Consider the following 26,576-nt stretch of genomic DNA (forward strand, 5'->3'; position numbering starts at 1 on the left):
AGAAAAGTGGAAGGAGTATGGAATTATTTGGAAAATGTTCATGAAAGCATGGGACAAAATCGTTTGGTCGATGACCGAGGAAATTTACGAATGTAACTTGAAGAAATTTGAGGATGAATACGGCACGGACTACCCAAAATCGGTTGAGTATTGTAAAAAACAATGGTTAACGATTAAGGAGAGGTTTGTGTTTGCATGGACATATGAATATCGTAACTTCAAGAACGAGGCGACAAGCATTGCGGAGGGGTCTCATGGTCGACTAAAGAAAATACTAATTGGTAGTCAAAATGGAGTTGTGTCGATCCAAGAAGCAATCCATGAATTCACCAATCGTGATCTCGTAAAGATTAGGAAATGTATGCAATTTAGTGTACACCAATTCCCGATGGAACATATTAAGGAAAAATTGCTTCTAAGGGGAGTTGTTCATAAAGTTTCAAGATGGGCAATAAATCGCATGGTTCATAATTGTGGCGTGGCTTCTTGTACTTACCAACAAAAGGACCCAATGAAACGTTAATCCAAAATATACGATCGTCCTGCTGTTCTTTGGGTAGATCTTTGACAATGTAATAATTTTTTATCCATTCGGTCTCTTCCTCAACTTGTTTTAATCTTTCTCTATGATGGAATTGTTCTTCACCTCGCTTCTTAGCCTTGATTTCCTCTTCCTCCTCCTTCGTTGCCACTAACGATGGTTTTTAATTTTTTGGGTTGTTTGTTCCTTTTTTGTATTTCTTCTTCCATTGCTGCAATTGATGTAGTTGTTCGCTTGCATCTTCGAAGTATGTTGTCGATTGATGATGGACTTGCCATTGAAAATGTTTTTCATTCTGATTTTTTACTCAATAATAACTGAGAGGGGTTACCCTCCTTATATAGATTAGAGTTCCAACGGCTCTAATTTTTGAAAATATGGCCGTTGAGGTTTCTGAAAATATGGCCGTTGAGGTTTCGTACCAATGATGCACTACAATCGGTTGCTAACGATACACGTATTCCCTCCGAATAAAACATTCGGAGGATAATTTTTTTTGTAAAGTTCCGAATGAACGATGGCCCAAAAATCAGAATTTGGGAAAAATTGATACTTTTCAAATTTTGAACTTCAAATAATCGGAAGTTAACTCAGTTACCAGAACTTCCGAATATGTGGTGTCTAACCTTCTATATTGTCCCTTGGAACCACCTAGAGTCATGGCATGGTTTGTTTTGAACTTGTAATATTCAGAGGATAATTTTTTTTGTAAAGTTCCGAATGAATGATGGCCCAAAAATCAGAATTTGGGAAAAACTGATACTTTTCAAGTTTTGAACTTCAAATAATCGGAAGGTAACTCAGTTACCAGAACTTCTGAATATGGGGTGTCTAACCTTCTATATTGGCCCTTGGAACCACCTAGAGCCATGGCATGGTTTGTTTTGAACTTGTAATATCCGGAGGATAATTTTTTTGTAAAGTTCCGAATGAACGATGGCCCAAAAATCAGAATTTGGGAAAAACTGATACTTTTCAAATTTTGAACTTCAAATAATCGGAAGTTAACTCAGTTACCAGAACTTCCGAATATGGGGTGTCTAACCTTCTATATTGGCCCTTGGAACCACCTAGAGTCATGGCATGGTTTGTTTTGAACTTGTAATATTCGGAGGATAATTTTTTTTGTAAAGTTCCGAATAAACGATGGCCCAAAAATCAGAATTTGGGAAAAACTGATACTTTTCAAATTTTGAACTTCAAATAATTGGAAGTTAACTCAGTTACCAAAATTTTCGAATGTACCACACAAATCATTGTCATTTGAACTTGTCTAACTTAGTTACCAAAATTTTTGAATGTACCACACAAATCATTGTCATTTGAACTTGTCTAACTTAGTTACCAAAATTTTCGAATGTACCACACAAATCATTGTTATTTATCTGCTCTTTTTTACTTTACGACCGTGACTACCTCCCAGTCCTGCACGACCACGGGTTTGAGCAGCTTCAGTTGGAGCAGCTTTAGTTGGAGCAGCTTCAGCGCTCGATGAAGCTCGAGTTCTTTTACCCGTCTTTGATACTGCCACCTTGGGCTGATGCCTCTTCGTGACTTTCTCCCCAAACTGGGCAGCATAGTCTTCGTTATCCATATTATCAACTAGATCTCTAGCCTCTTTGATATTCTCAGCTGGCATGGGATCTCCGCTCTTCAGGCATGCAGTTAACATTTTGGAAACACGCTTGAACCTATTCACCTGTTTTTTATACGTAATGACATAACATCAAACGGTAATTACCTAAGATTTATAGGAATAATATAAAATGAACAAAAATATAAGAACACGCACCAGTCTATCATAACCAGCTGGTTTGTCTTTGATGATACAATTATAACTTGAACCCGCCGCAGTAGTGTTGGATTTGATTTCACGGATAACCAAAGGATGTGATACCTTGTTATACCAACTCATATAGTCTGGAGAATTTTCATCACCTCGGGTGGTTCGTCTACCAGTGTCGATAATGAAGTCATTCCTCTTATCCCAGTTATCAAGAACAATAGGTGGGCCAATGTGAACAATCGTGAGATTATCACCACTAGAAGAGCACAACTCCAACTCCAGTTTGTAGTAATCTCCATTTTCTCCACAGGTTGCTGTTGTATATACCTGTGTTGTCGCATCACCCTAGAAGGGTTATACATCACATATCCTGTGGGGTGCCACAACGGTCCAAAATAAAGGGACAAGTCCGACCGAACATTTATATGCCCACTGGATCGATCTTCCTTGTATGGATCAAAGCATACGTCTGGGGCCTTCAATTGGTCCAAAATCTCCCTCATGCGAATCAACTGCTGCTCTTTTGTCCTAGAACGGTTGTCTTCAAATATATACTTTGTTCCTCTAGGAGTACCTTTGCACCACCCCGGGTTCTCTCCGGCCAACTTCAGGATAAGGAAGTGGTCATAGATCCATGCCTATATACATAAGAAACCAAGTTTTAGTAAATAGATTGTGTATATTCGGTAGTAATTTCCAAACTTTATTTCCGATTATATATAATCGGAAATAAAACTGAATACCTATCCGCCGAATACCAAACATTTGGAAATAGAGATGGATCATTTCCTACCGAATATGCGTCATTTGGAGTTCAGTAACCTATAGTTTTCCTGGCCTGTATATTCGGTAGTAATTTCCAAACTTTATTTCCGATTTATATAATCGAAAATAAAACTGAATATATCTCAACCGATACCACCATTCGGAAATAGAGGCGGATCATTTCCTAACGAATATGCGTCATTGGAGTTCAGTAACCTATAGTTTTTTGGCCTGTATATTCGGTTCTAATATCAAAGAATTTTCCGATTGTATATAATCGGAAAACAAAGTAAGTACCTAACCACCGAATACCAACATTCGGAATAGAGATGGATAATTTCCTACCGAATATGCGTCATTTGGAGTTCAGTAACCTATAGCTTTTCTGGCCTGTATATTCGGTTCTAATATCAAAAGAATATTTCCGATTGTATATAATCGGAAAACAAAGTAAGTACCTAACCACCGAATAACCAACATTCGGGAAAAGAGATGGATAATTTCCTACCGAATATGCGTCATTTGGAGTTATGGATATGCATCATATGTATTGTCTAATGAATAATTATAGAGTGAGTTATAGAGTTAAAGAAAAAACCTGCAATAAAGCCACATTCCCGGCAACTTGGCAGGTTCCTAGCCTCGAAGCCTTTCTCAAGTCTTCCATCAAGAATGCTAGGCATGCCGTGCCCCAAGAATAGTCACCGACTTCATGGAGTGGATCCAAAAGTTGTATAAGGTTGGCGTCGATCCGGTTGCCAGAATTATTGGGGAATATGACACATCCAAATACACAAAGGAGATATGCGGTGACAGCGTGGTTCACTTGCTCATTAGTTAACGTTCCATTCTTTTCCTTCTCCAAGGTGCCTCGAAACATATTCATCAAAGTTGTAATGTTGATCTGTCTTGTTCTGTAACTTGCATGCCTCCTAAACTCTGCTGTTGTTGTCTCTTCATCCCAACCTAAGCACTTTTTAGTTAGAGCATAAAGTTGTGCCCAACTTAACTGCTTTGTGTAGTTAAACTTCACAGCTGTGCCTTGGTCGGGAAGGTTAAGAATCTGCACAACATCATCCGGAGTAATCGTCATCTCCCCAAACGGCATATGGAAAGTATCGGTCTCAGGATACATTCTCTCCACGAACGCCGATATGGCCACACGATCATGTTCCAACAATGAATTCTCGGCGGCATTAGCTAACCCCGAGTTGGCAACAATTGACTTGAACCTTTCACATTCACCGGATAAAGGCCACGCAAGCATTTTTGTTGGTGCGGCGGTAGGTTTGAGTAGACGGACCGCATCTTGATGATCCTATTAAAGTACATAAAAAAATCCTTAATACAAATATTACGATATAACACATAGACAATACATTAATAAAAAATAGTAATTTTATTACCTCGGTTTCGTATATTTCTCTGGCCCATGAGTCTTTGTATCCAAATAGCAATTTTCCTCCATCCGCCGGTAGCCCAAGGATTGTGCCTGCTAGAATACCCTTCTTCTTCAAGTGCTGAGGGACAAGATGTGATGCTTTCTTAGCAATATCCTTCTTTACACCATATTTTCCTTTTTTGTCTTTTTGGGTACCGCTTGGTTGTCCTTCTTCTTCTACTCTTGGCACTGGATCAACTGGTTCAATTTCATGGTGGGGTGTAACTTGTGGAGCAGTTGGTTCTGCACTTTGTTGAGCGGCTTGTTCAACACTTGGTTGCACCCCTTGTTCACTGTCTTGTTGTTCTACACTTTGTTAAGCACTTGGTTGCACTCCTTGTTGACTGCTTTGTTCTTGTAAGCTTTGTTGAGCACTTGAATTATCTTTGGCGCTCCTTTCCCTCCTAGCACTAGCTGTCACTTTCTTCCTCCTTTCTCGACTTTGTCTAAACAACAAAGAAAGGAACAATATTTACAAACTATACAATCGGAAGACAAAGTATGGAAATATAACCCGAATGAACACATTCGGAAGTAAAAAGACACATACTGTTCCCGAATACAAAACAATCGAAATATAACTAAACATGTTTACAACTGAATATGCATCAATTGGAGTTCAGAAGCTGTAAATTTTTCATCCTACACAATCGAAAGACAAAGTGCACATCTATAACCCGAATGTACAAATTCGGAAGTAAGAAGACACATATTTTTTCCGAATGAAAAACAATCGGAATATAACTAAACATGTTTACAACCGAATATTCATCAACTGGAGTTCAGAAACTCTAAAATTTTATCCTACACAATCGGAGGTATAAAACATTATATTGTCTTCCGAATAAATACTGGCCCCAAAATGAGATTTTTCCTATATCAGAAATTTTGAGATTTTTTCAATATATACATTCGGTAGTGAGTGTTCTTCCGAATACTCTGTGTCTACTTAAATATATTCGGTAGCCAAAAAATTCATTAAACTACCGATTATTAGCAGTTTGTATCCAGGAAGATATGGCCACCAATATTCGGCAGATAATCATCAAATCTTTCTCCCGAATACTGTCGATGTTCTTGAGAAATGAAGAACACGACTACATTCGGAAGTAAATGAGCATGAATATCGTCCGAATCTGGATAAATAACCGAAAACCCTAGAATTTTTTTTTCTCGATTCGACGTATTAAAGCGAAATAAACACCAAAAATGATAGATTCTTACCTAATTGGGGCCATTTGAAGTTGACGAAGTGTTTGACTATCGGAATCGCCACCACTGACTACATTGTCGGGTACTTGTTCTTCGCGTTCTTCGCGTTCTTCTTCATTTGCAGCAAGAATTTCTTTATTTCTTGCTAAAATCCCAATCTTTGGATCGATACCCCGAGCAACATTTTTGGTTCTAGGTTTGTGGGTTTCATTTCCCTTATCCATTGTTTTATAAACGAATCGACGATGTTTTGATTTTACGATTCGCGGCGATGTTTCGGTTGAACGAGGAAAGTTTTTTTTCTTCCACAATCGGAAGATATGAAACTGGAAGAAGTAGAGTTGAAATGAGTAGAATTTTTTTTGATTTGATTTTTATACGGTTTTACCAGAAAGGCATTTATGTAACTTCAATATCATATAGGGTACCCCTTAACTAGAGTCTTTGGATGGGTATAAATTGATGGCCCCTAAATCCTTTTGAGTGACCCCTAAAAACGCGAGGTAGAAAAAGATGTCGACAAAGGCACCTTTTATTGTTGCTTGGGTACTTCAAGTTAAACCTTTCATTAAACTAGCTAATCCTTGATAACCGCAAATACTCGCATGATAACCGATACCCACCCACACTCCCCACATAGCTTTTCGAACACAAACACAATGTATTCATTTTCTGTTGTCAGCGTAAATTAAAGTTAACAAATAAAACTCCATTCTGAAGATGGAGTTCTTCTTTTCTTGGATACATGAAGTAACCGCAGTGAAGCGCATACACGATAAACAGAGTTAAAGGCGTTACCACAGCTGGATGAAGATTTAAACCTTACAGAAAGACATAATTTTTTGACAAGGAGTGAACAAAAAGATATAAACAGACGTGAAACGCGGTCTAAAGCCATGTTGGATATTCAAAGTGGCAAATCAGCTTTCTATGGATTAGTTTCCGTATTACTAACAAATCACATTCTGGGTATCCCGATGAGTTTCGGCAGGAAATTCTTACTCCAGGTTTTTCATTTTTACATATTATGAATTTATATCCTACGACTACCACAGTTTGACAAAGAATTGAGCCAGCTCCCGCCACCTGCAATAACAGGAAATGAAATATCAGCAATAGATCCAAAGTAAATAAAGCCAGTTTGATTCATAATCTTCGAATCAATTGGGTTTCTGTATCGACCCCATTAAAAGTGAGAACCTCCCCAGCATTATATCGGCAAAGTGATATCCTACAGACAAAAGATTCTACAGCACTGTTACTTGTGGAAAAGTAGGAATTACCTTAAGCTTTAACATCTGCTTCATACAATGAGCGACCTTCCAGGATACTGTGGAAGATCCAAACAAAAATAATATGAGTGGGACTGGCAGAAAGAAGAGTGATATTTGGTTAACCACAAACCGACCTCTTCACATCTAGGTCTAGGTCTAGATAACCCACAGAAATTTGGTCATAGTGCCCTGTTTAGTGGAAGAGTTGCAGAAGCTGATGAAGCCTCTGCTATTAATGAGATAGGTTGACGGGCCTGAAGACAAGCCCCTATCTCAAAGGGAAGTAACTGAGACCCATCAAAAATAAGATTCACGCCTGGAAGGACTACTTCTTTATTATCAGCATCGTCTGGTTCCGCTTTCGTTGCACTTACTGCTGGTTTTGGTGACTCTACGATGGGCCTTGTGGCAGCCTCATAAACAGGAGTAAGAGCATAAGACCTGCAAATGTAATAAGATTATTCAGGTTACATGACAGTTTTCTAAAGGATATTAAAATGTAACTTGAAAAAGATAAGTATGTAAACGTTGAGAATCAAATGCTGGGACTGTTGTCTATCTCCAATTATGTTTACTAAAAAAACCCTCATGTAAATGCATAGAGGTATACATGAGATAATTGTACCCATCATTGTGCACGGGAAATAAGGAGCACAACTACTGTTTAGAAAGACAGTCAAATCACCTGAGAATGCTTCCATCAAAACTTAACACTTCAGTCCGACAACGTTGACGACTCGCAAGTTTTAGCCTCTGATGTTCACTTGAGGCCCCAGAGATTGGAGAAGAAGGATCTAAATATGGATTCCACCTTCCACTAGCGTAGTTTATAAGCTGCGGAGCTGGTTCCTTTGCTTGTTCTCTCTGGTAAAGAAGTTTTGCAGTAGGCCCTGTTGCTTGATATTCTGCACAAATATCACGCAACTTTTTTCTTAAACTTTGCATCGCATCATGATGCTCAGTCAGTGAAACAGCTTGAAGTAATTGTGATGAAACAAGTCTTTTACAAATAGCATTGCATAACTTCGGACTAAAAAGTGGAACACCAAATTCAACACTTAGTGGAACCCATTCATACTTTTCATCATCAAGTGAAAAGTGTTCTTCCCTTTCTTTGTAAAGCTTTATCACACGCATATAACCTACTGCCCATAAATCTATCTTGTTTGTTAGATAAGCTAACAGTGTGTGTAAGCTTGAACTTTCCTCTTCAGATAGTCCCATCTCCTTCCCCATCGGAGCAACAGAACCATCGGCGTTTTTCAAGGGTAAAGGAATATCCAGAGTAATGGTCTTTCCAGTTTTGTCAAGATCATACTTGCTGAAAGGCTGCACTAGCACTGCGGAGCATTTGAGAAGTGAGTTCAAGCAATGTAGAAGTATGTTTCCGTTGACCAAATTCCCTTCAAACTTGCCTCCTAATCCTCCAACCGAAGACCCATCCCAAGACCATATAAGTGCTTTCTCACAACCTGCTAACGGTGCAGGAAGCAAGCGCAAACATTGCCCTTTCATCAAAACAACTGATAGAGGCCCACTTGCTACAGCTGAATAGAATGCAAGCTTCATCCAAGGTGTCATAGATGAATAAGAGGGTGGACCAAAGTGAATGGGCCCTCCTGGTCCCGGTAAAACAGATGAAGGAGGAAGAGGAATCATTGAAACAACAATATTATAGTCACGAAGAAACAACCGGTCTAACGTTGCAGGTGCAAGTGAAGCCAAGCTTTCGCAACGAAGAATATCAACACAATATTTCTTTTTCCTCCTCGAGTTTCCTTTTCCAGAAACTGAACCATCAACTGGTGTAGCATTCACATCAGTAAGGTTACTAATCTCTGGAATCGCATCTTCGCTCAATCCAGTACTATTTTCAACAAAATTACCTTCTGTAACAGATTCGAACGAAATAGAAACATTCTGAGGGGTCTCTGAAACGACTGAATCTAGAACCTCATCATCATCAGCTGCCTTGCCTTCATTTTTGACAGGTTCAACAGGTTCCTCTGCTATATTAAGATCAGCTACAAGAGGTACTGTGTCCTCAAGCTGAGTCTCAAGAGTTGATGATTGAGTCTCAAGAGTTGACGATGGAGTCTCAAGAGTTGACGATGGAGGCTCAAGAGTTGACGATGGAGGCTCAAGCTTATCAATAAGTTCTTCAACATTCTCATTTTTCTCTACCCCGCCGGATAGCAGACACTCCAGAACACATCGAAGGCTATAAGCATGGTTGGCGAATTCCTGCAGTTCTCCCTCGAACTTCGTGCCCTCTAGTGTTGTCAAATCCTTGCAAAGGTCAGCAATGCTAGTATGACCCAGTTTTCCCGCTTCATATAATGTCACAGCATGTGATTTCAAGCCTGATAGTTTGAATGTCACGAGAAGAAGGGCCAAGTTAGAAAGGTGGCGATTAGTATATTGACCACGTGATTTCACTATACGGCCGACTGCTACTAAAATAAATGTTACAGAGAACGGTCAAAAGATAGATTTTGTATTTAGAAGTTGATACAGTTTTGACGCGGTTAGTGGAGTTCGGTTACCCGCATATAAAAACTTCACTACCCAGATCATTCTAAAACTGAACATTTAACTAGTTTGGTTTGGACTTCTACATACCCACTCTTTTGAGCAAAATGCAAGACGAGGAAAAAAAACATAGGGTAAAGCTACAGATAAGCGTATGATAGACTTTAGTGGTCATGAATTTTGAAGGGGAGAAGCAAAACCTGGTGACACAGAACCCATCATGAGATATGATGTTATATTAGCATCAACAACAAAAGCAACACGAGCAGGACCAGAAGCTGCCTTAGAGTTTGCAAGCAAGGCATCTCCGGGCTGCGTAGTACCATCCATGGACATGTTGGCTGAACTCATGCTAGCATGGGATCCATCTTCATCGTCACTGGGGATTGTAGTAGGCGTGCCAGGAATGGTTGAATCCTGAAGAACCGATGCTGGATCAATCACTTTTACTGCCCAACCCAGTCGAGAAGCAAAAGATGCCGCAGCCTGCAGCTGGGAAAGGTCAGCTTGTAAAGTAGCAGCCAATTCAGCAACAGTTGCATTCTCACTTGACACGACAAAAACAGCATACAATAGCCTGGAGATACGGGGAACATAGATATTACGAAGTTGATTCTAAGTAGCTAACAAAAAAGACAGCACAAAGGAAAGAAAATAGGGTCCAAAAATGAAACTTACTCCTCGATTGGGTCTTCATAAGACTGCTCCCTGTTGGAAACAAAACCTTCTAGCCTGGAAACTGAATTGGTATAATTATTAATCATTCAAATCATGTGTGCACGAAACAAGTAAAGAGGAAAAAGATGAAACAATTACCACTAAATAATAGTGTCACATTCAAATTCCAATCCAGGTATTTTTTAAAAACTAAACAAGTGTGCACGAGACAAGTAAAGAGGAAAAAATAAAACAATTACCACTAACTAATAGTGTCATATTTAAATTCCAATCCAGGTATTTATAAACAAAGTAGCTAAAAATTCTTCTGTGCAGTGCTAAAACTAAACGCTCACTGAGTTGTTTGTTACTGAGACGAGGTACTGTAAAAGTAAAACAATAAGAAGTCACTAGTCTATATCTGCTTTAGAACTTTAAACTGGCGAGTGATTGACATAAAGACATAGTGTATGTAGATTACCTTTGAACCTATCATCTGGGTACACGGGAACGTCAAAATAGATCAATCCTCGTCTGAAAAGACCCCTTATGATTTCAGAATCAAAGAGAACAAACGCATTTGCTTCCTCCTTACAAACTTTGTCTATTGTGGCCATTTCTTCTTCGCTGAGTTTCTACAAAGGCAAACATCAACCAAATATTTTACATCCTGATCACTGAACATAAGTAGATGTGAAATGCCAATCTAAGTATTTTGTGTATGTACTTCGAAGAAGCAATAATCACATCTCTCACCTTAAATTCTTCCAAAGTAAAGTTAACCAGGCAGACTCCCCACCAAGGTTCAACTGCAAAATCTACAGGCTGGGTAGGGAGCAGTTCTTTCGCAATTGACTTATTCAGCTTCCACATGATTTTCTGGACAGCTCCAAAAGTATATGATAGTTAAAACAAGGAAAAAATGCACTCGATCTGTAGCTGCAAATTTATGAGCGATGACATTGATGATACATCCACCAAACAAGTGCTGTTGAATGTTTCACCTCATAGGCGAGCATTGTCACGGAAAACCAACCCGTGGATGACATCATTAGATATGGTTAGAACACAGTTTGTTTAGAGGTCAAATAGATTATTCAGGACTGTGAGGAGAGCCTCCTTCTGTCCTTCAATCATTCTATTCTACAACCAGTAAGCTAGCTAGTGTGGTTTAAAATTGAGGAGGGTTCCATTGACATGCTTAATATGAAAATGCGTGTACAAAGATTTGTGGACAGGTAATGATGAACTACAGTTTAATTTTCGATGAGAATGTTGCCCGTCATACGAGTTTCAGTAGGCCTAGAAATAGAGTCAAACCATTGGAAAATAATCAAAATATCACGTCTACCAACCTTACTTGTATAACTTAGACGTACGTTAATATAATTGTGTTGTTAACCGGTACCTTAGACCTGCATTTGTTCATGATATCAATGAACTCGTTTCTTCCCACTCCAGTGAGCCTTAAGGCATCCGCAGCACTAAAATTCGGGATGCTGTCATAAGGTTGCTCTGCATGAAATACGAACATATGAGGATACAGATGGATATTTACAGATGACATTGATCCTATGTCTTGTCTCAAGCCTTGAAGAGCCATATCAATATGAAAAAAAAGGTTGTTAGAGAAGACAAGCTATGAACTAAGGGCGAATGGTAAGAACACTTCAACAAGACCCTACTGGATGAGGGTCAAAGACACGTAAGACCAACTGGAGTACCCAAGGGTGATTAAGTGGTTTGTATAACAAAAACCTTATCAAGAAAAATGTAAGCACAAAATATTACTTAACTAGCTATAAGAATACAGGCACAAAAAGGACAGACTAATGAAGCTAGTCATTAAAACATCAGAAAAACAGATCATCAAACAAAAATGAACGCAAGCTATGATATCATACTTTTGTAAGATCACGGAAAAGTTCAGTTACCATTTCTCATAACCTCAAAGATCATATCGCAATAGTATCTGAAAGGGGACACCCTCATTACACGACAAACATAGTCTGCAAGGTGATAGGGAAACAACTGCAATAGAAACACAGGAAAATTACAAAAGAATCCTGGATGAAATGTTATCAAAAGAAAAGAAAGAAGCGTAACTAAGCATCAGGATGTGCTCAGGATAACATGGACATTTAGTAATGACCTTGTAAGGAAAAGCAAGGCTCTACAAGTGACAGGAATCACCCAGGTCATGAGATCAGTTGTGTCTTTAATGATTCAAGCAGCAATTGCTTAATTACCAGTATATAGAATGCAAATGCAAATGCAAATGCATTTATTTCATTAAAGTCACAAAGGATTAAGAACTACAGTGACATAACATACACAATGTCATGGACCAACAAGGGAAAACATTTTTGGGTTCAGTACGCACAGCTAGATTCTTTCGCAAATAACGCATCATTTCTTCATAATATTCGCCTTCCTTGCACACTTTGCGAGCAAAGCAAGTGTTCCATTGGAGTCGCTTTCTTATGCAATGGTCCATTACTCTGCAGATATTTTGTGAGACTTTGTTAATTAAGATGATAATGTCTTCTTTGATTTTGATAAGAAAACATCAAGGGGACTGCAGGAAATACTGAAGTAAACATGAGAATAAGTAAGAAAGCTAGAAGCCTAGAATCACAAAGCCAGCTTATTTGATGTTGAGAAACTTTGATACATGAAATGACGAAACATTTCTACTCAGCTGAAAGATGTAAACATTCCAAATTAATATTTCCAAAACAGACTCATCCACAGCACAGTGTAATTAAAGGAAAAAGAAAATAAATTACAATATAAAGCTCACATGCAAATCATCCTCGTGTTCATTAGTTTCCCAACAATTGTTTAACACTGGAATGAGAAGCTAAAAATGTGATTTCTAAACTCTATTAAGTCTTTCATTAAGAAGTTACAGGCTTCAAAATAGTTGGATCTTGTAAAGGATATATTCAAACTTCAGCACAAAGCATTTGATACAAGTGTACTACCATTCTGCACATAGCATGTGCATTTAGGCCAGGTTTCTATAAACACTGCATGAGTTCATCCTAGTTGGCTAGTTAAAACAGCTTCACCAAACTCTAACACCTTGAGTATGCGATCTCAGCATGGATACAGATAAGAGAAATGTTTGAAATGACAAATAGAGTGTTTGAAATTAACTAACTTTTTATGCCATTCATCTTTAGAAGACAAGGTTGCTTGAAGCCGTTTTGGTAGACTGTCCCAAGGGCATTCTTCTCTAATTGCTTTTAAAAGAAGCTGTTCCTCGATAGTGGTGGGTAGATGCTGCATAGTATCAAAATGCTTGATTCTCTCCCTGAAATGAAACCCAGCAGAAATAAAAGGTTATTGCCCATTGCTATAACAAACTAACTTCAGCATCTGAAAATGCCTTAGGTGAAACTTTATTAAAAATGTGATTCGAGTCCAAAAGATCACACCTATCAAGCAATGTAGGTGAAACTTTATTTCTAGGTCAAAAGTTCATTTTTCTTATAGGTAATGATAATGAGGTGCATTGATCTTGTACTTATTATTCGATTCCCAAACAACCCAATCCCCGCTCGGCAGTCCACCTTCAGAGCGCTAAAAATGGAAGAGGAAAATGTAGGTGGCATTATAAACAGTCGCTGTAGAGTGAAACCAACAGATTATGAAGCACCACTGTTAAGCTAGTGTCAAAAGAGGGACCACCCTGGGTCCATGGGAATTGACTTTGGAAACACAACGAAATGTTACAGCCAAAATAAAGTGCTTAATACACACTTGCTCTTGAAGTATGAATTTTAGGTATTTACAAATTTGATTGCTGATCGAGTATCTATAGTCAAAATTAAAATCAAAAGTCCCATCCACGATTCCTCACAATTTAACAAATTGGCATGCATTACCGATAGATATATACCTCAAATTCTTTCATTTGCATTCTCCGAGATCTCAAACGGATCTACCTAAATCATACATTGAAAGGCATCTCACTCTTCTCGCCAATACTCAATTTAACGGATGTCTCAATGTATGCTCAATTTTCTCAAATTTTAACAAAATCCACTATTCCTCTTCGTGACAAGTCAAACTCAGACACTCGAAAGAAAATTTCAGTACAGTAAAACAAAAACATTTCTGTCCTGAGATCTAAAAAGCAGACAGGCAGCTCTAAATGAGAGATGCAACGTACCTGGTTTTGTTGAGGATAGTCGAAGAAATCGAGCTGAAGATCGATCTAGGGTTTCAGTTTCGTGTTTTAGATTCAAGACATGGAATGGCTCGAAACTGTTGATTTCTTTTTGGAGTCGGAGACTTGATAGAGGATACGTAGGATAATCCTGTTTTTTTTTATGGGTTCAGTCCAGGCAAAGAAGCCGTTGCCTGGAAAAGTAGTAAAGACGACTGCTGGAATTTTTTTATTTTATTTTATTATTTTTTTCTTTTTTTTTTCTTTTTTTTTATCAGAATTTTATTCTTTCTTACCTCTGATGTTTTTATGCCAAAAAAAAATATATATAATATAATAATAATATAATTGTTTGTGTTCTTTTCTTAAGTACAAGACACAGTTTGGCTAAGTTAGCCTGGATTAGTGGTGGTCCAGATTTGTCTTCAAAAAGATAAATTTACGGTAGTAGTTCTCCTGACCACATCCTCATCTCACACGTGTAAGTGGTGGCCAAAATTTCATCTCCCAAATTGGGGGATATAAATTACTTCCTCCAACCAATAGTGTTTGTTAAGGGGTGTTTTTTGGGAGCGAAAATACGAAACTACCCTTCAAAACAATAAAAGTTAAATCAAACATAAAAATACCCTACTCCCTTTTAAATTCGAAACATTTCTCACTCCCTTTCAAATTCCCTTCTCCTTCTCTGCCGGCTCCTCATTTTGAATTTTTTTTTTTACATTCGGTAGGGATGAAGACCATGCCGGTAGTGATGAAGACCATGCCGGTAGTGAGTGCCGGCATGGTTATTTAGGATAAAGATCATGCCGGTAGTGAGTGACAGCATGGTTATTTAGGATGAATACCATGCCGATACTGGATTCCTCAGTACCGGCATGGTTATTTAGGATGAAGAACATGCCGATACTGAGTTCCGGCATGGATATTCAGGATGAATACCATGCCGATACTTGCTATTTCAGACAAATTTTTTCTGTATGTTTTTGTCCTCAAACCGGCATGGTTCATTTGGGAATCGACCATGCTGGCACCACTACCGGCATGCTCGATAATACTTTTACCATGCCGGCACTGAGTTTTTCAGGCGTAACAATGGCGGATTCAATGAAAAAAATCAAATTTCAATACATTAGTACATATATATGACTAATTGGAGCACTTGTATATTCAGCTTGTTTACTTTCATGGTTGGTTCTTCCCATAAACTTTCATGATCATAAATATCTTGGTTTAATGTTGTTGCATCAACAAATTCAATGATAATGATTTATCCTAATGATTATCAAACTAAACTATTAACTTGTCTAATTATATTTAAATACTAAACATGATTAGTGAGGGATAGATGAGGTATTACGTAAAACACTTAGATAAGGGGTGACCCTGAATTGATATTTGGATCCAGGTTTTGTCCTTTTCCTCTATCTCCCAATTAGTTTTGATATCCCCCAATTATGGGTTCTTGATAATTCTATGGCTATAATTTCTCCTATAAAACTAACATTTAATGACCCATTAATGGAAATCTAATAAATACCTGACTAATTAGTATTTCACACTAATTGATGATAATAAATGATTTATTAATTGCTCATAATAATGTTTGTTCACTAATTGCTCATAATAAATAATCTATTAAACATAATAAATAATGTTTGCCCACCAACAATGTGTAAAATCCCCTTTCTTATAAATAAATATTTCTCTTAATTAAAGTAATAAATTTGTATTTCTATTAATAAATAATTTTGATAGAAACGGAAACAATACCAATAGATATTAGTTGCGATAGTAGGTTGTGGAAGCGGTGGCGGAGGTCGAATGAATCACTAATTTAGTATTATCAGTAGATATTAGTTACGGCATGGGTTGAGCCCTATACACAAATAAATAACCACTAATTTAAGGAGCAATTACAAGAGACATGGATCTTCCGGTAACTCATATAATGGAACAGTTTATGTTTTGTTTATGCAATCCCATTAAGCAAAATCAATACTAATACTTTGTTACTTCACTTTCTTATTATTATCATCAAAAATATAAAGCACAGTTTGGATAGTTTTTTCTATGTAAGTGGTGGTTCAAATTTGTCCTCACAAGAGATAAATCTAGCTAGGGATGTAATCGTTTGTCATAAGTGATAGTTATGATTGGGATTTAAAATGCATCTAACGGATAAAATTTATCATGCATTAAGGTTCCATAATTCTTCATAATATATAAATTATTCTAATAAAATGATAAAATATTTTTTAGGATTAGTTTGGTATTGCTGCGAGCTTTACAAAGTGCTTTTCCGATTACGTTACCAGGGCGACTTGTAAAAAAAACATTGAATGGTTGTCGATGTACAACTGTGCCGAGCTCTGTAGAAAAAAGCAATTGAATGGTCGGACATTACAACTAAAGCTAAATTTATTCTAATGGGAAATATCAGGTTTAGCTATAGTTAGTGAGAAAATGACAAAAGCAGACATATATGTAATATTAAATTTACTGATAGTAGTATATTACTAAAAAAGTATTATTTTTCTTTAACCACTTTTAAAAAATCAATAATTGCTTATATTTATTGTTGATAAATTAAAGTATATTTCAGTCATAAGTATAACATAAATGTAGCTTGAAAAAAAATAACTATCTTTAAAGAATAAAACATAAAGAATAAAAATTGGTGATATATATCAAGGATAATGTTGTCAGTTATAAAAAAAAGATGGGATAGAATCGGAAAATAATATGAAATTAGGTTGAATTAGCATTTGCTTTTGAAGCTTTAAAAGCTACTTCTCCTCCTTTAAAATTATAGATTTTGGAAGTGTTTTGCATAAAAAAACACTTTATGAAATCATTGCTAAACACTAGGATGAAAAAATATTGCTATGAATATGTTTTCAAAGTACTTTTTTTTTGAAAGAAAAAAGCAGTACCAAACTTAGTTAGATTGGCTAACAATTATATAAGTGGGCCATAATGACGGTGGAAAGTATTGGTGCCCAGTGAGTAATTTCGCATCGTCTCACGTATTTCTTGATAAATGATTTCACGTTATTTTTATTCAATGATGATGGATAACAAAGTTTATTGTTAGTAGAGCGTATTGTTATTAGGTTAAGTACTTAACGATTTGACTTACTAACTAATCATGATTTTATTATTTTTATGCAACGAATAGCCTCACATTTGGAAGCGTAATGTAGTGGAATGTAATGGATGACCCCCTACCGGTAATGTCCTCACTTAGCCACTGCGGTCATCTGACAGTATGTGGTTTTCAATGGCCACCATTGCGGTCATCCAGCAGCAGCTTCTCAGGAGGTCACCCATCCCAGGATTACTCAATACCGAGCATGCTTAACTACATAGATTTTTCGCCAAATATGAAGCCAATTATGTTGAAAAGGTCTCGATGTTAGGAAAGGACAAACCATTACCTATATTCTATTTGACGAATCCTACCTGCCGAGTCGGAGTACTATATTACCACCAACTTAATTTGGAGCGTCCTCGGCTCTGGAATATGTTTAATCCTTGACTCTGGCACTCATGAGACCTTTTCCCGACACAATCCGTCAAGCATACTCTTTCACCCTCGACAGGTAACCCGTGGTCGACTATAATTCTATTTGTAAGGACCTGATCCTCCGCGACTATTGTCCCCACTAAGTCACTGCGGTTATCCAACAGTTTGAGATTTTCAACTAACACATATGCGGTCATCCATCAACAGTTTTCTGGGAGGTAGCCATACCTAGATTACTCTCACCCGAGAACGCAAAATACAATGTTTTTTACCAAATCTGGATCCAACTATGTTGAAAATTCCACAATGTTACGAAAAGACAAGTCATTATATATATTCCATTCGGTGAACTCTTCCTGACGAAATGAATTATGTACATAATATCTCTGGAAAATTTGAAAAATTAGAACTACATCATTCGTATATGATTAAAATGGTTGTCATCGGAAATGAATTAACATTTTAAAATATAATAGCTTAAGTGAATGAATTAGCTTCTTATTAGTAATGCTTTGAAAAAGGCGTGATTCATTAATTGAAAGACGCTAACCGAATTGTTAGAGATGCCGCAAGCAAAGATCATATAACCTAATTTAAAATAGTAAGAATATAAAATACGTTATGTATTGTTGATTCAATTTCGAGTTTTACTCTTTTCATCCTATTCTTAAAGGGGAAAAAAAAAACAAGGATCCTAACATTTTCAATATCTACACAATTATTCTTGAGAAGAATGAGTTAAGGCGCTGCATTTTTTTTACAGCTTACATAGTATAATGTTTTGGTTTCGCTCGGTTGTTGGAGTATGTGGCATGATAAACCGCATATATAGCTAGGGATAGTCCCTCATGGAATAAAGAGGAATACATGTGGAGGTTAATAAGCTTGGGCATCTCCATACATAGCACCAAGGAATTTTAGTTAAAAAACCCCACGCCTCTTATCCCAAGGTGGTCAAGTGAGGTTCGGGGTTATGCAATCGGGCCCTGAGTAGTGTATGATGGTCCGTGAAGATCCTAACAATTGGTATTAGGTCAGAGCCCATGGTTGGTCTACTGTCCGAACATAGAAGTGGTTGTGGATGTCACCTGGTTTAGGGTGCAAGTGGAGTCAGACTCAAGGTGAAGCAGACAAGGCCCAAAGTCGAATTGGCGCTCAAGGTGGAGTTAGTGTCTCACCCATTAACTCAGGTGGAGCAGGGTTCTAGATCGACAAGGAGATGCTCAAGGTTGAATTTATGCTTAAGGCGGAATTAATGTCTCACACATTAACTCTCAAGTGGAGCAGGATTCTATGTGGGCAAGAAAATGCTCAAGGTGGAGTTAGTACTTGCCTTCTCATTAACTGAAGGTGAAGTATGATTCCAAGACGCATATTGAGAAAAATCATGATCGATGGGTAGCATATACAGATGGTAATCATATGATGGAGTCTGATTGGACTGGTGAAGTGGTTAAATCTCACCAAGGTGGAGATTGTTGGAGTATGTGGCGCGATAAACCACATATGTATAGCTAGTGATAGTCCCACATGGAAGAAGGAGGAGTACATGTAGAGCTTAATAAGCTTGGGCATCTCCTTACGTGGCACCGAGGCCTTTTAGATTAAAACTGCATACCTCTTATCCCAAAGTGGTCAAGTAGGGATAGCATCAGTGTTATGTGGTTGGGCCCATATATAATAGGTTCATATGGTCCATGAAGATCCTAACATTGTTCACTAAAATAAGAAAGATGCAGAAAGGTAATACCATTTCAAAGGATCAATAAGATATCTTTGTAAACTAAAAAACATATAAAATAATGTTTTTTGGGGGGACAAAATATGTGAGAATTAATTCCGATATAATTTCATGGCTGGCTTGAGGATGCAACTCGAGAAAGAATGGGCATGGTATACCAGAATGTCAAGGCGAAAAATGATGAAAATGATTTGTGGAGTGAAGAGTAAAAATATTTATCGGATTTTTACTCAGTACCGGCATGGTTATTTAGGATAAAGATCATGCCGGTAGTGAGTGACAGCATGGTTATTTAGGATGAATACCATGCCGATATTGGGTTCCTCAGTACCGGCATGGTTATTTAGGATGAAGAACATGCCGATACTGAGTTCCGGCATGGATATTCAGGATGAATACCATGCCGATACTTGCTATTTCAGACAAATTTTTTCTGTATGTTTTTGTCCTCAAACCGGCATGGTTCATTTGGGAATCGACCATGCTGGCACCACTACCGGCATGCTCGATAATACTTTTACCATGCCGGCACTGAGTTTTTCAGGCGTAACAATGGCGGATTCAATGAAAAAAATCAAATTTCAATACATTAGTACATATATATGACTAATTGGAGCACTTGTATATTCAGCTTGTTTACTTTCATGGTTGGTTCTTCCCATAAACTTTCATGATCATAAATATCTTGGTTTAATGTTGTTGCATCAACAAATTCAATGATAATGATTTATCCTAATGATTATCAAACTAAACTATTAACTTGTCTAATTATATTTAACTACTAAACATGATTAGTGAGGGATAGATGAGGTATTACGTAAAACACTTAGATAAGGGGTGACCCTGAATTGATATTTGGATCCAGGTTTTGTCCTTTTCCTCTATCTCCCAATTAGTTTTGATATCCCCCAATTATGGGTTCTTGATAAATCTATGGCTATAATTTCTCCTATAAAACTAACATTTAATGACCCATTAATGGAAATCTAATAAATACCTGATTAATTAATATTTCACACTAATTGATGATAATAAATGATTTATTAATTGCTCATAATAATGTTTGTTCACTAATTGCTCATAATAAATAATCTATTAAACATAATAAATAATGTTTGCCCACCAACAATGTGTAAAATCCCCTTTCTTATAAATAAATATTTCTCTTAATTAAAGTAATAAATTTGTATTTCTATTAATAAATAATTTTGATAGAAACGGAAACAATACCAATAGATATTAGTTGCGATAGTAGGTTGTGGAAGCGGTGGCGGAGGTCGAATGAATCACTAATTTAGTATTATCAGTAGATATTAGTTACGGCATGGGTTGAGCCCTATACACAAATAAATAACCACTAATTTAAGGAGCAATTACAAGAGACATGGATCTTCCGGTAACTCATATAATGGAACAGTTTATGTTTTGTTTATGCAATCCCATTAAGCAAAATCAATACTAATACTTTGTTACTTCACTTTCTTATTATTATCATCAAAAATATAAAGCACAGTTTGGATAGTTTTTTCTATGTAAGTGGTGGTTCAAATTTGTCCTCACAAGAGATAAATCTAGCTAGGGATGTAATCGTTTGTCATAAGTGATAGTTATGATTGGGATTTAAAATGCATCTAACGGATAAAATTTATCATGTCATTAAGGTTCCATAATTCTTCATAATATATAAATTATTCTAATAATGATGATAATAAATATTTTTTATACTCAGGATTAGTTTGGTATTGCTGCGAGCTTTACAAAAGTGCTTTTCCGATGTACGTTACCAGGGCGACTTATGTAAAAAAAAACAATTGAATGGTTGTCGATGTACATTACTGTGCCGAGCTCTGTAGAAAAAAGCAATTGAATGGTCGGACATTACAAACTAAAGCTAAAATTTATTCTAATGGGAAAATATCAGGTTTAGCTATAGTTAGTGAGAAAATGACAAAAGCAGACATATATGTAATATTAAATTTACTGATTAGTATTATATTATTAAAAAGTATTATTTTTCTTTAACCACTTTTAAAAAATCAATAATTGCTTAATATTTATTGTTGATAAATTAAAGTATATTTCAGTCATAAAGTATAACATAAAATGTAGCTTGAAAAAAAAATAACTATCTTTAAAGAATAAAACATAACGAATAAAAATTGGTGATATATATCAAGGATAATTGTTGTCAGTTATAAAAAAAAGATGGGATAGAATCGGAAAATAAAATATGAAATTAGGTTGAATTATAGCATTTGCTTTTGAAGCTTTTAAAAGCTACTTCTCCTCCACTTTTAAAATTATAGATTTTGGAAGTGTTTTGCATAAAAAAAACACTTTATGAAATCATTGCTAAACACTAGGATGAAAAAATATTGCTATGAATATGTTTTCAAAGTACTTTTTTTTTTGAAAGAAAAAAGCAGTACCAAACTTAGTTAGATTGGCTAACAATTATATAAGTGGGCCATAATGACGGTGGAAAGTATTGGTGCCCAGTGAGTAATTTCGCATCGTCTCACGTATTTCTTGATAAATGATTTCACGTTATTTTTATTCAATGATGATGGATAACAAAGTTTATTGTTAGTAGAGCGTATTGTTATTAGGTTAAGTACTTAACGATTTGACTTACTAACTAATCATGATTTTATTATTTTTATGCAACGAATAGCCTCACATTTGGAAGCGTAATGTAATGGAATGTAATGGATGACCCCCTACCGGTAATGTCCTCACTTAGCCACTGCGGTCATCTGACAGTATGTGGTTTTCAATGGCCACCGTTGCGGTCATCCAGCAGCAGCTTCTCAGGAGGTCACCCATCCCAGGATTACTCAATACCGAGCATGCTTAACTACAGAGATTTTTCGCCAAATATGAAGCCAATTATGTTGAAAAGGTCTCGATGTTAGGAAAGGACAAACCATTACCTATATTCTATTTGACGAATCCTACCTGCCGAGTCGGAGTACTATATTACCACCAACTTAATTTGGAGCCGTCCTCGGCTCCGGAATATGTTTAATCCTTGACTCTGCATTTTTTCTCACTCATGAGACCTTTTCCCGACACAATCCGTCAAGCATACTCTTTCACCCTCGACAGGTAACCCGTGGTCGACTATAATTCTATTTGTAAGGACCTGATCCTCCGCGACTATTGTCCCCACTTAGTCACTGCGGTTATCTGACAGTTTGAGATTTTCAACTAACACATATGCGGTCATCCATCAACAGTTTTCTGGGAGGTAGCCATACCTAGATTACTCTCACCCGAGAACGCAAAATACAATGTTTTTTACCAAATCTGGATCCAACTATGTTGAAAATTCCATAATGTTACGAAAAGACAAGTCATTATATATATTCCATTTGGTGAACTCTTCCTGACGAAATGAATTATGTACATAATATCTCTGGAAAATTTGAAAAATTAGAACTACATCATTCGTATATGATTAAAATGGTTGTCATCGGAAATGAATTAACATTTTAAAATATAATAGGTTAAGTGAATGAATTAGCTTCTTATTAGTAATGCTTTGAAAAAGGCGTGATTCATTAATTGAAAGATGCTAACCGAATTGTTAGAGATGCCGCAAGCAAAGATCATATAACCTAATTTAAAATAGTAAGAATATAAAATACGTTATGTATTGTTGATTCAATTTCGAGTTTTACTCTTTTCATCCTATTCTTAAAGGGAAAAAAAAAAACAAGGATCCTAACATTTTTAATATCTACACAATTATTCTTGAGAAGAATGAGTTAAGGCGCTGCATTTTTTTTACAGCTTACATAGTATAATGTTTTGGTTTCGCTCGGTTGTTGGAGTATGTGGCATGATAAACGGCATATATATAGCTAGGGATAGTCCCTCATGGAATAAAGAGGAATACATGTGGAGGTTAATAAGCTTGGGAATCTCCATACATAGCACCAAGGAATTTTAGTTAAAAACCCCCACGCCTCTTATCCCAAGGTGGTCAAGTGAGGTTCGGGGTTATGCGGTCGGGCCCTGAGTAGTGTATGATGATCCGTGAAGATCCTAACAATTGGTATTAGGTCAGAGCCCATGGTTGGTCTACTGTCCGAACATAGAAGTGGTTGTAGATGTCACCCGGTTTAGGGTGCAAGTGGAGTCAGACTCAAGGTGAAGCAGACAAGGCCCAAAGTCGAATTGGCGCTCAAGGTGGAGTTAGTGTCTCACCCATTAACTCAGGTGGAGCAGGGTTCTAGATCGACAAGGAGATGCTCAAGGTTGAATTTATGCTTAAGGTGGAATTAATGTCTCACACATTAACTCTCAAGTGGAGCAGGGTTCTATGTGGGCAAGAAAATGCTCAAGGTGGAGTTAGTACTTGCCTTCTCATTAACTGAAGGTGAAGTATGATTCCAAGACGCATATTGAGAAAAATCATGATCGATGGGTAGCATATACAGATGGTAATCATATGATGGAGTCTGATTGGACTGGTGAAGTGGTTAAATCTCACCAAGGTGGAGATTGTTGGAGTATGTGGCGCGATAAACCACATATGTATAGCTAGTGATAGTCCCACATGTAAGAAGGAGGAGTACATGTAGAGCTTAATAAGCTTGGGCATCTCCTTACGTGGCACCGAGGCCTTTTAGATTAAAACTGCATACCTCTTATCCCAAAGTGGTCAAGTAGGGATAGCATCAGTGTTATGTGGTTTGGACCATATATAATAGGTTCATATGGTCCATGAAGATCCTAACATCGTTCACTAAAATAAGGAAGATGCAGAAAGGTAATACCATTTCAAAGGATCAATAAGATATCTTTGTAAACTAAAAAACATATAAAATAATGTTTTTTGGGGGGACAAAATATGTGAGAATTAATTCCGATATAATTTCATGGCTGGCTTGAGGATGCAACTCGAGAAAGAATGGGCATGGTATACCAGAATGTCAAGGCGAAAAATGATGAAAATGATTTGTGGAGTGAAGAGTAAAAATATTTATCGGATTTTTCTTTACCTTTGTAATGATAAGAAGGGTAAACTTGATATTAATAAATATTATATTTAATATTTATATGTCGAAAAATGCATAACTAAATAAAAATTATGTGCGCGCCGTTATGGCACGGATTAAGCCCTAGTCAAGAATACATAACACAGTTTGGCTAACTTTGCCTATATAAGTGGTGGCCGAGATTTGTCTAGGAAGAAGATAAATCTACGGCCGCGGTTTGTTCAACTAAACTATTACGATTGTTTTATTAATTAGTATCTCATTAATTGCTCATAATGAATGATTAATTAATTTTTTATTTTAAATGTCCCCTTAATTCATCTAATAGATACATATTTTTATAAGTAAATAATAATTTTACATAAAATTATATTAATAAATATTGATGGTGGTAGTGGATGAAGTAGTGGGTGGTAGAAATGTTAAAGACACATAAATATTTATGGTGGGTGTTGGTCTCTCCCTGTTGGTGGAAGAAATAGTGTCGATGGCTGTTTTTTAAGGTGGTGGATGTTGGTAAATAATAGTGAACAATAATATTTTTGTGTCTTTACAAACGCACAACATATATTGTGAAAGATGCAGTTGGCTATTTTTCGCACAATTGGTAAGGACAAAAACCAAATATTTTGTGGATGAAACCAGGTCATATGATCATACCGCTGAATCACCCGAATAGTACCTGATTGCAAAAATCATGGTTTTTAGTGTTGAAACAAAATTGATTACAATATAGAAGAGAATACAACAAAAATAAAATAATATAATTAATTAATTTACGACTTAAGTTTGTTCAATATAAACTTTTCTCATGACGTTTTCGATTAAAAATTAAAAGCACGGCCAGCGGTTGTGAGTGGCAGCAATGGTGCAGTGGGGAAACAAGAGGTGTCAAGTGATATTTTGGAGGTGGTGGGTGTTGGTGAGTAGTAATATATTCTGTTAATAATGTGTCACCACAAATTGGTTAACATTCTAAAGAAGAAAAAATGTGTTTGATCGTCTTAATGATAACATAAACTCGGTTAAAATACATGAAAATTAAAATAATAATTGCAAACACACGGTACGAGTCAAAATCAGTACACAATAAATTAACTTATTGTTAAGTCGCACTGTTATGACACGGGTTATATCATAGCTAGATGATCTTTTTCCCCTATTTGTTTGTTCTGTATTATAAAATAAAGTTTAACTAAGTTAGTCAATATAAAGACCGATCTTGATTTTTCCTCTCGATAAATAAATCCACGGTTGTGGTCGAACCAATGAATACATGTTTTAATATTGAAATAATGTATTATGTATTCTCCTTTTCCCATCTCAAAAATCAAAAGCAAAGTGGAGAAATCTGATAGACTAAAAATAACAAACATTTATTCCCATAAAACTAAAGAATTGATTCTCTCACTCACATCCAGGAGGACGGGTGGACTTAAAAACTTTAGTTCCCTACTTCTGAGCAAACCTAAATCAGAAGTAAATTTGGGAATTAGAGATAGGCTAAAGAAACAAAAGAATATAAATCCAAGAACATGCTTCCACTCAGCCTTATCTCCTTGACAATTTGATATCATCCTCAAATCTTTAGTGCCTTAATTTATCAAATTTTTTTGGTATCATCCTCAAGATTTTTTTTTAGGGGGATAAAACAATAGTCGTTTACGTAAGTGTTTATAAGTGACGTCTATGATTGAAAGTTAGAAATTCATATCCAACGGTCTTAATCTGTGTACATCATTGATGTTTCATTAATTTCTCATAATAAATATTTTATTAAACTCTCTTGATAAATGTCTTATTAATTTTCTAAATGAATAGATACTCTCATTAAATGGATAACAACTATGTTAATAATTAAAGATATTAGGAATAGTCAGGGTGATGTTTGTCGGTGGTGGTGCATGGAGTCGGT

At 36.5% G+C, this 26,576-nt stretch overlaps 1 protein-coding gene across 3 annotated transcripts; it reads right to left on the bottom strand.

Annotated features, from left to right (window-relative positions):
• Positions 1-6,552: 6,552 nt before the first annotated feature.
• LOC113331942 lies at positions 6,553-14,630 on the bottom strand. 3 transcript variants are annotated; one of them, XM_026578576.1, is made up of 13 exons: positions 14,389-14,630; positions 13,375-13,527; positions 12,592-12,709; positions 12,143-12,239; positions 11,617-11,723; positions 10,965-11,087; positions 10,690-10,843; positions 10,230-10,290; positions 9,752-10,128; positions 7,705-9,382; positions 7,154-7,460; positions 7,029-7,075; positions 6,553-6,831 (listed from the first exon to the last, which is right to left on the bottom strand). In XM_026578576.1, exons 2-11 carry the CDS (start codon positions 13,500-13,502, stop codon positions 7,199-7,201), a joined length of 3,105 nt encoding a protein of 1,034 aa, XP_026434361.1. In that variant the 5' UTR covers positions 13,503-13,527; positions 14,389-14,630; the 3' UTR covers positions 6,553-6,831; positions 7,029-7,075; positions 7,154-7,198. The 3 variants fall into 3 exon arrangements, with proteins under 3 accessions (XP_026434361.1, XP_026434359.1, XP_026434360.1); XM_026578574.1 differs by having other exon boundaries at positions 7,029-7,460; positions 14,389-14,629; XM_026578575.1 differs by lacking the exon at positions 14,389-14,630 and adding an exon at positions 13,652-13,727 and having other exon boundaries at positions 7,029-7,460.
• Positions 14,631-26,576: the final 11,946 nt, after the last annotated feature.

Source organism: Papaver somniferum, unplaced genomic scaffold, assembly GCF_003573695.1.
Source record: "Papaver somniferum cultivar HN1 unplaced genomic scaffold, ASM357369v1 unplaced-scaffold_128, whole genome shotgun sequence".
Taxonomy (NCBI): domain Eukaryota; kingdom Viridiplantae; phylum Streptophyta; class Magnoliopsida; order Ranunculales; family Papaveraceae; genus Papaver; species Papaver somniferum.

Bases quoted from the DNA above. Each gene is read 5' to 3' on its own strand.
- LOC113331942 (XM_026578576.1), bottom strand. From the start codon at position 13,502: ATGCAGCATCTACCCACCACTATCGAGGAACAGCTTCTTTTAAAAGCA. The intron at 10,129-10,229 runs GTAAGTTTCATT...CCGTATCTCCAG, and splicing joins TATGAAGACCCAATCGAGGA to GCTATTGTATGCTGTTTTTG. The intron at 7,461-7,704 runs GTGATTTGACTG...TTACATTTGCAG, and splicing joins TTTGATGGAAGCATTCTCAG to GTCTTATGCTCTTACTCCTG.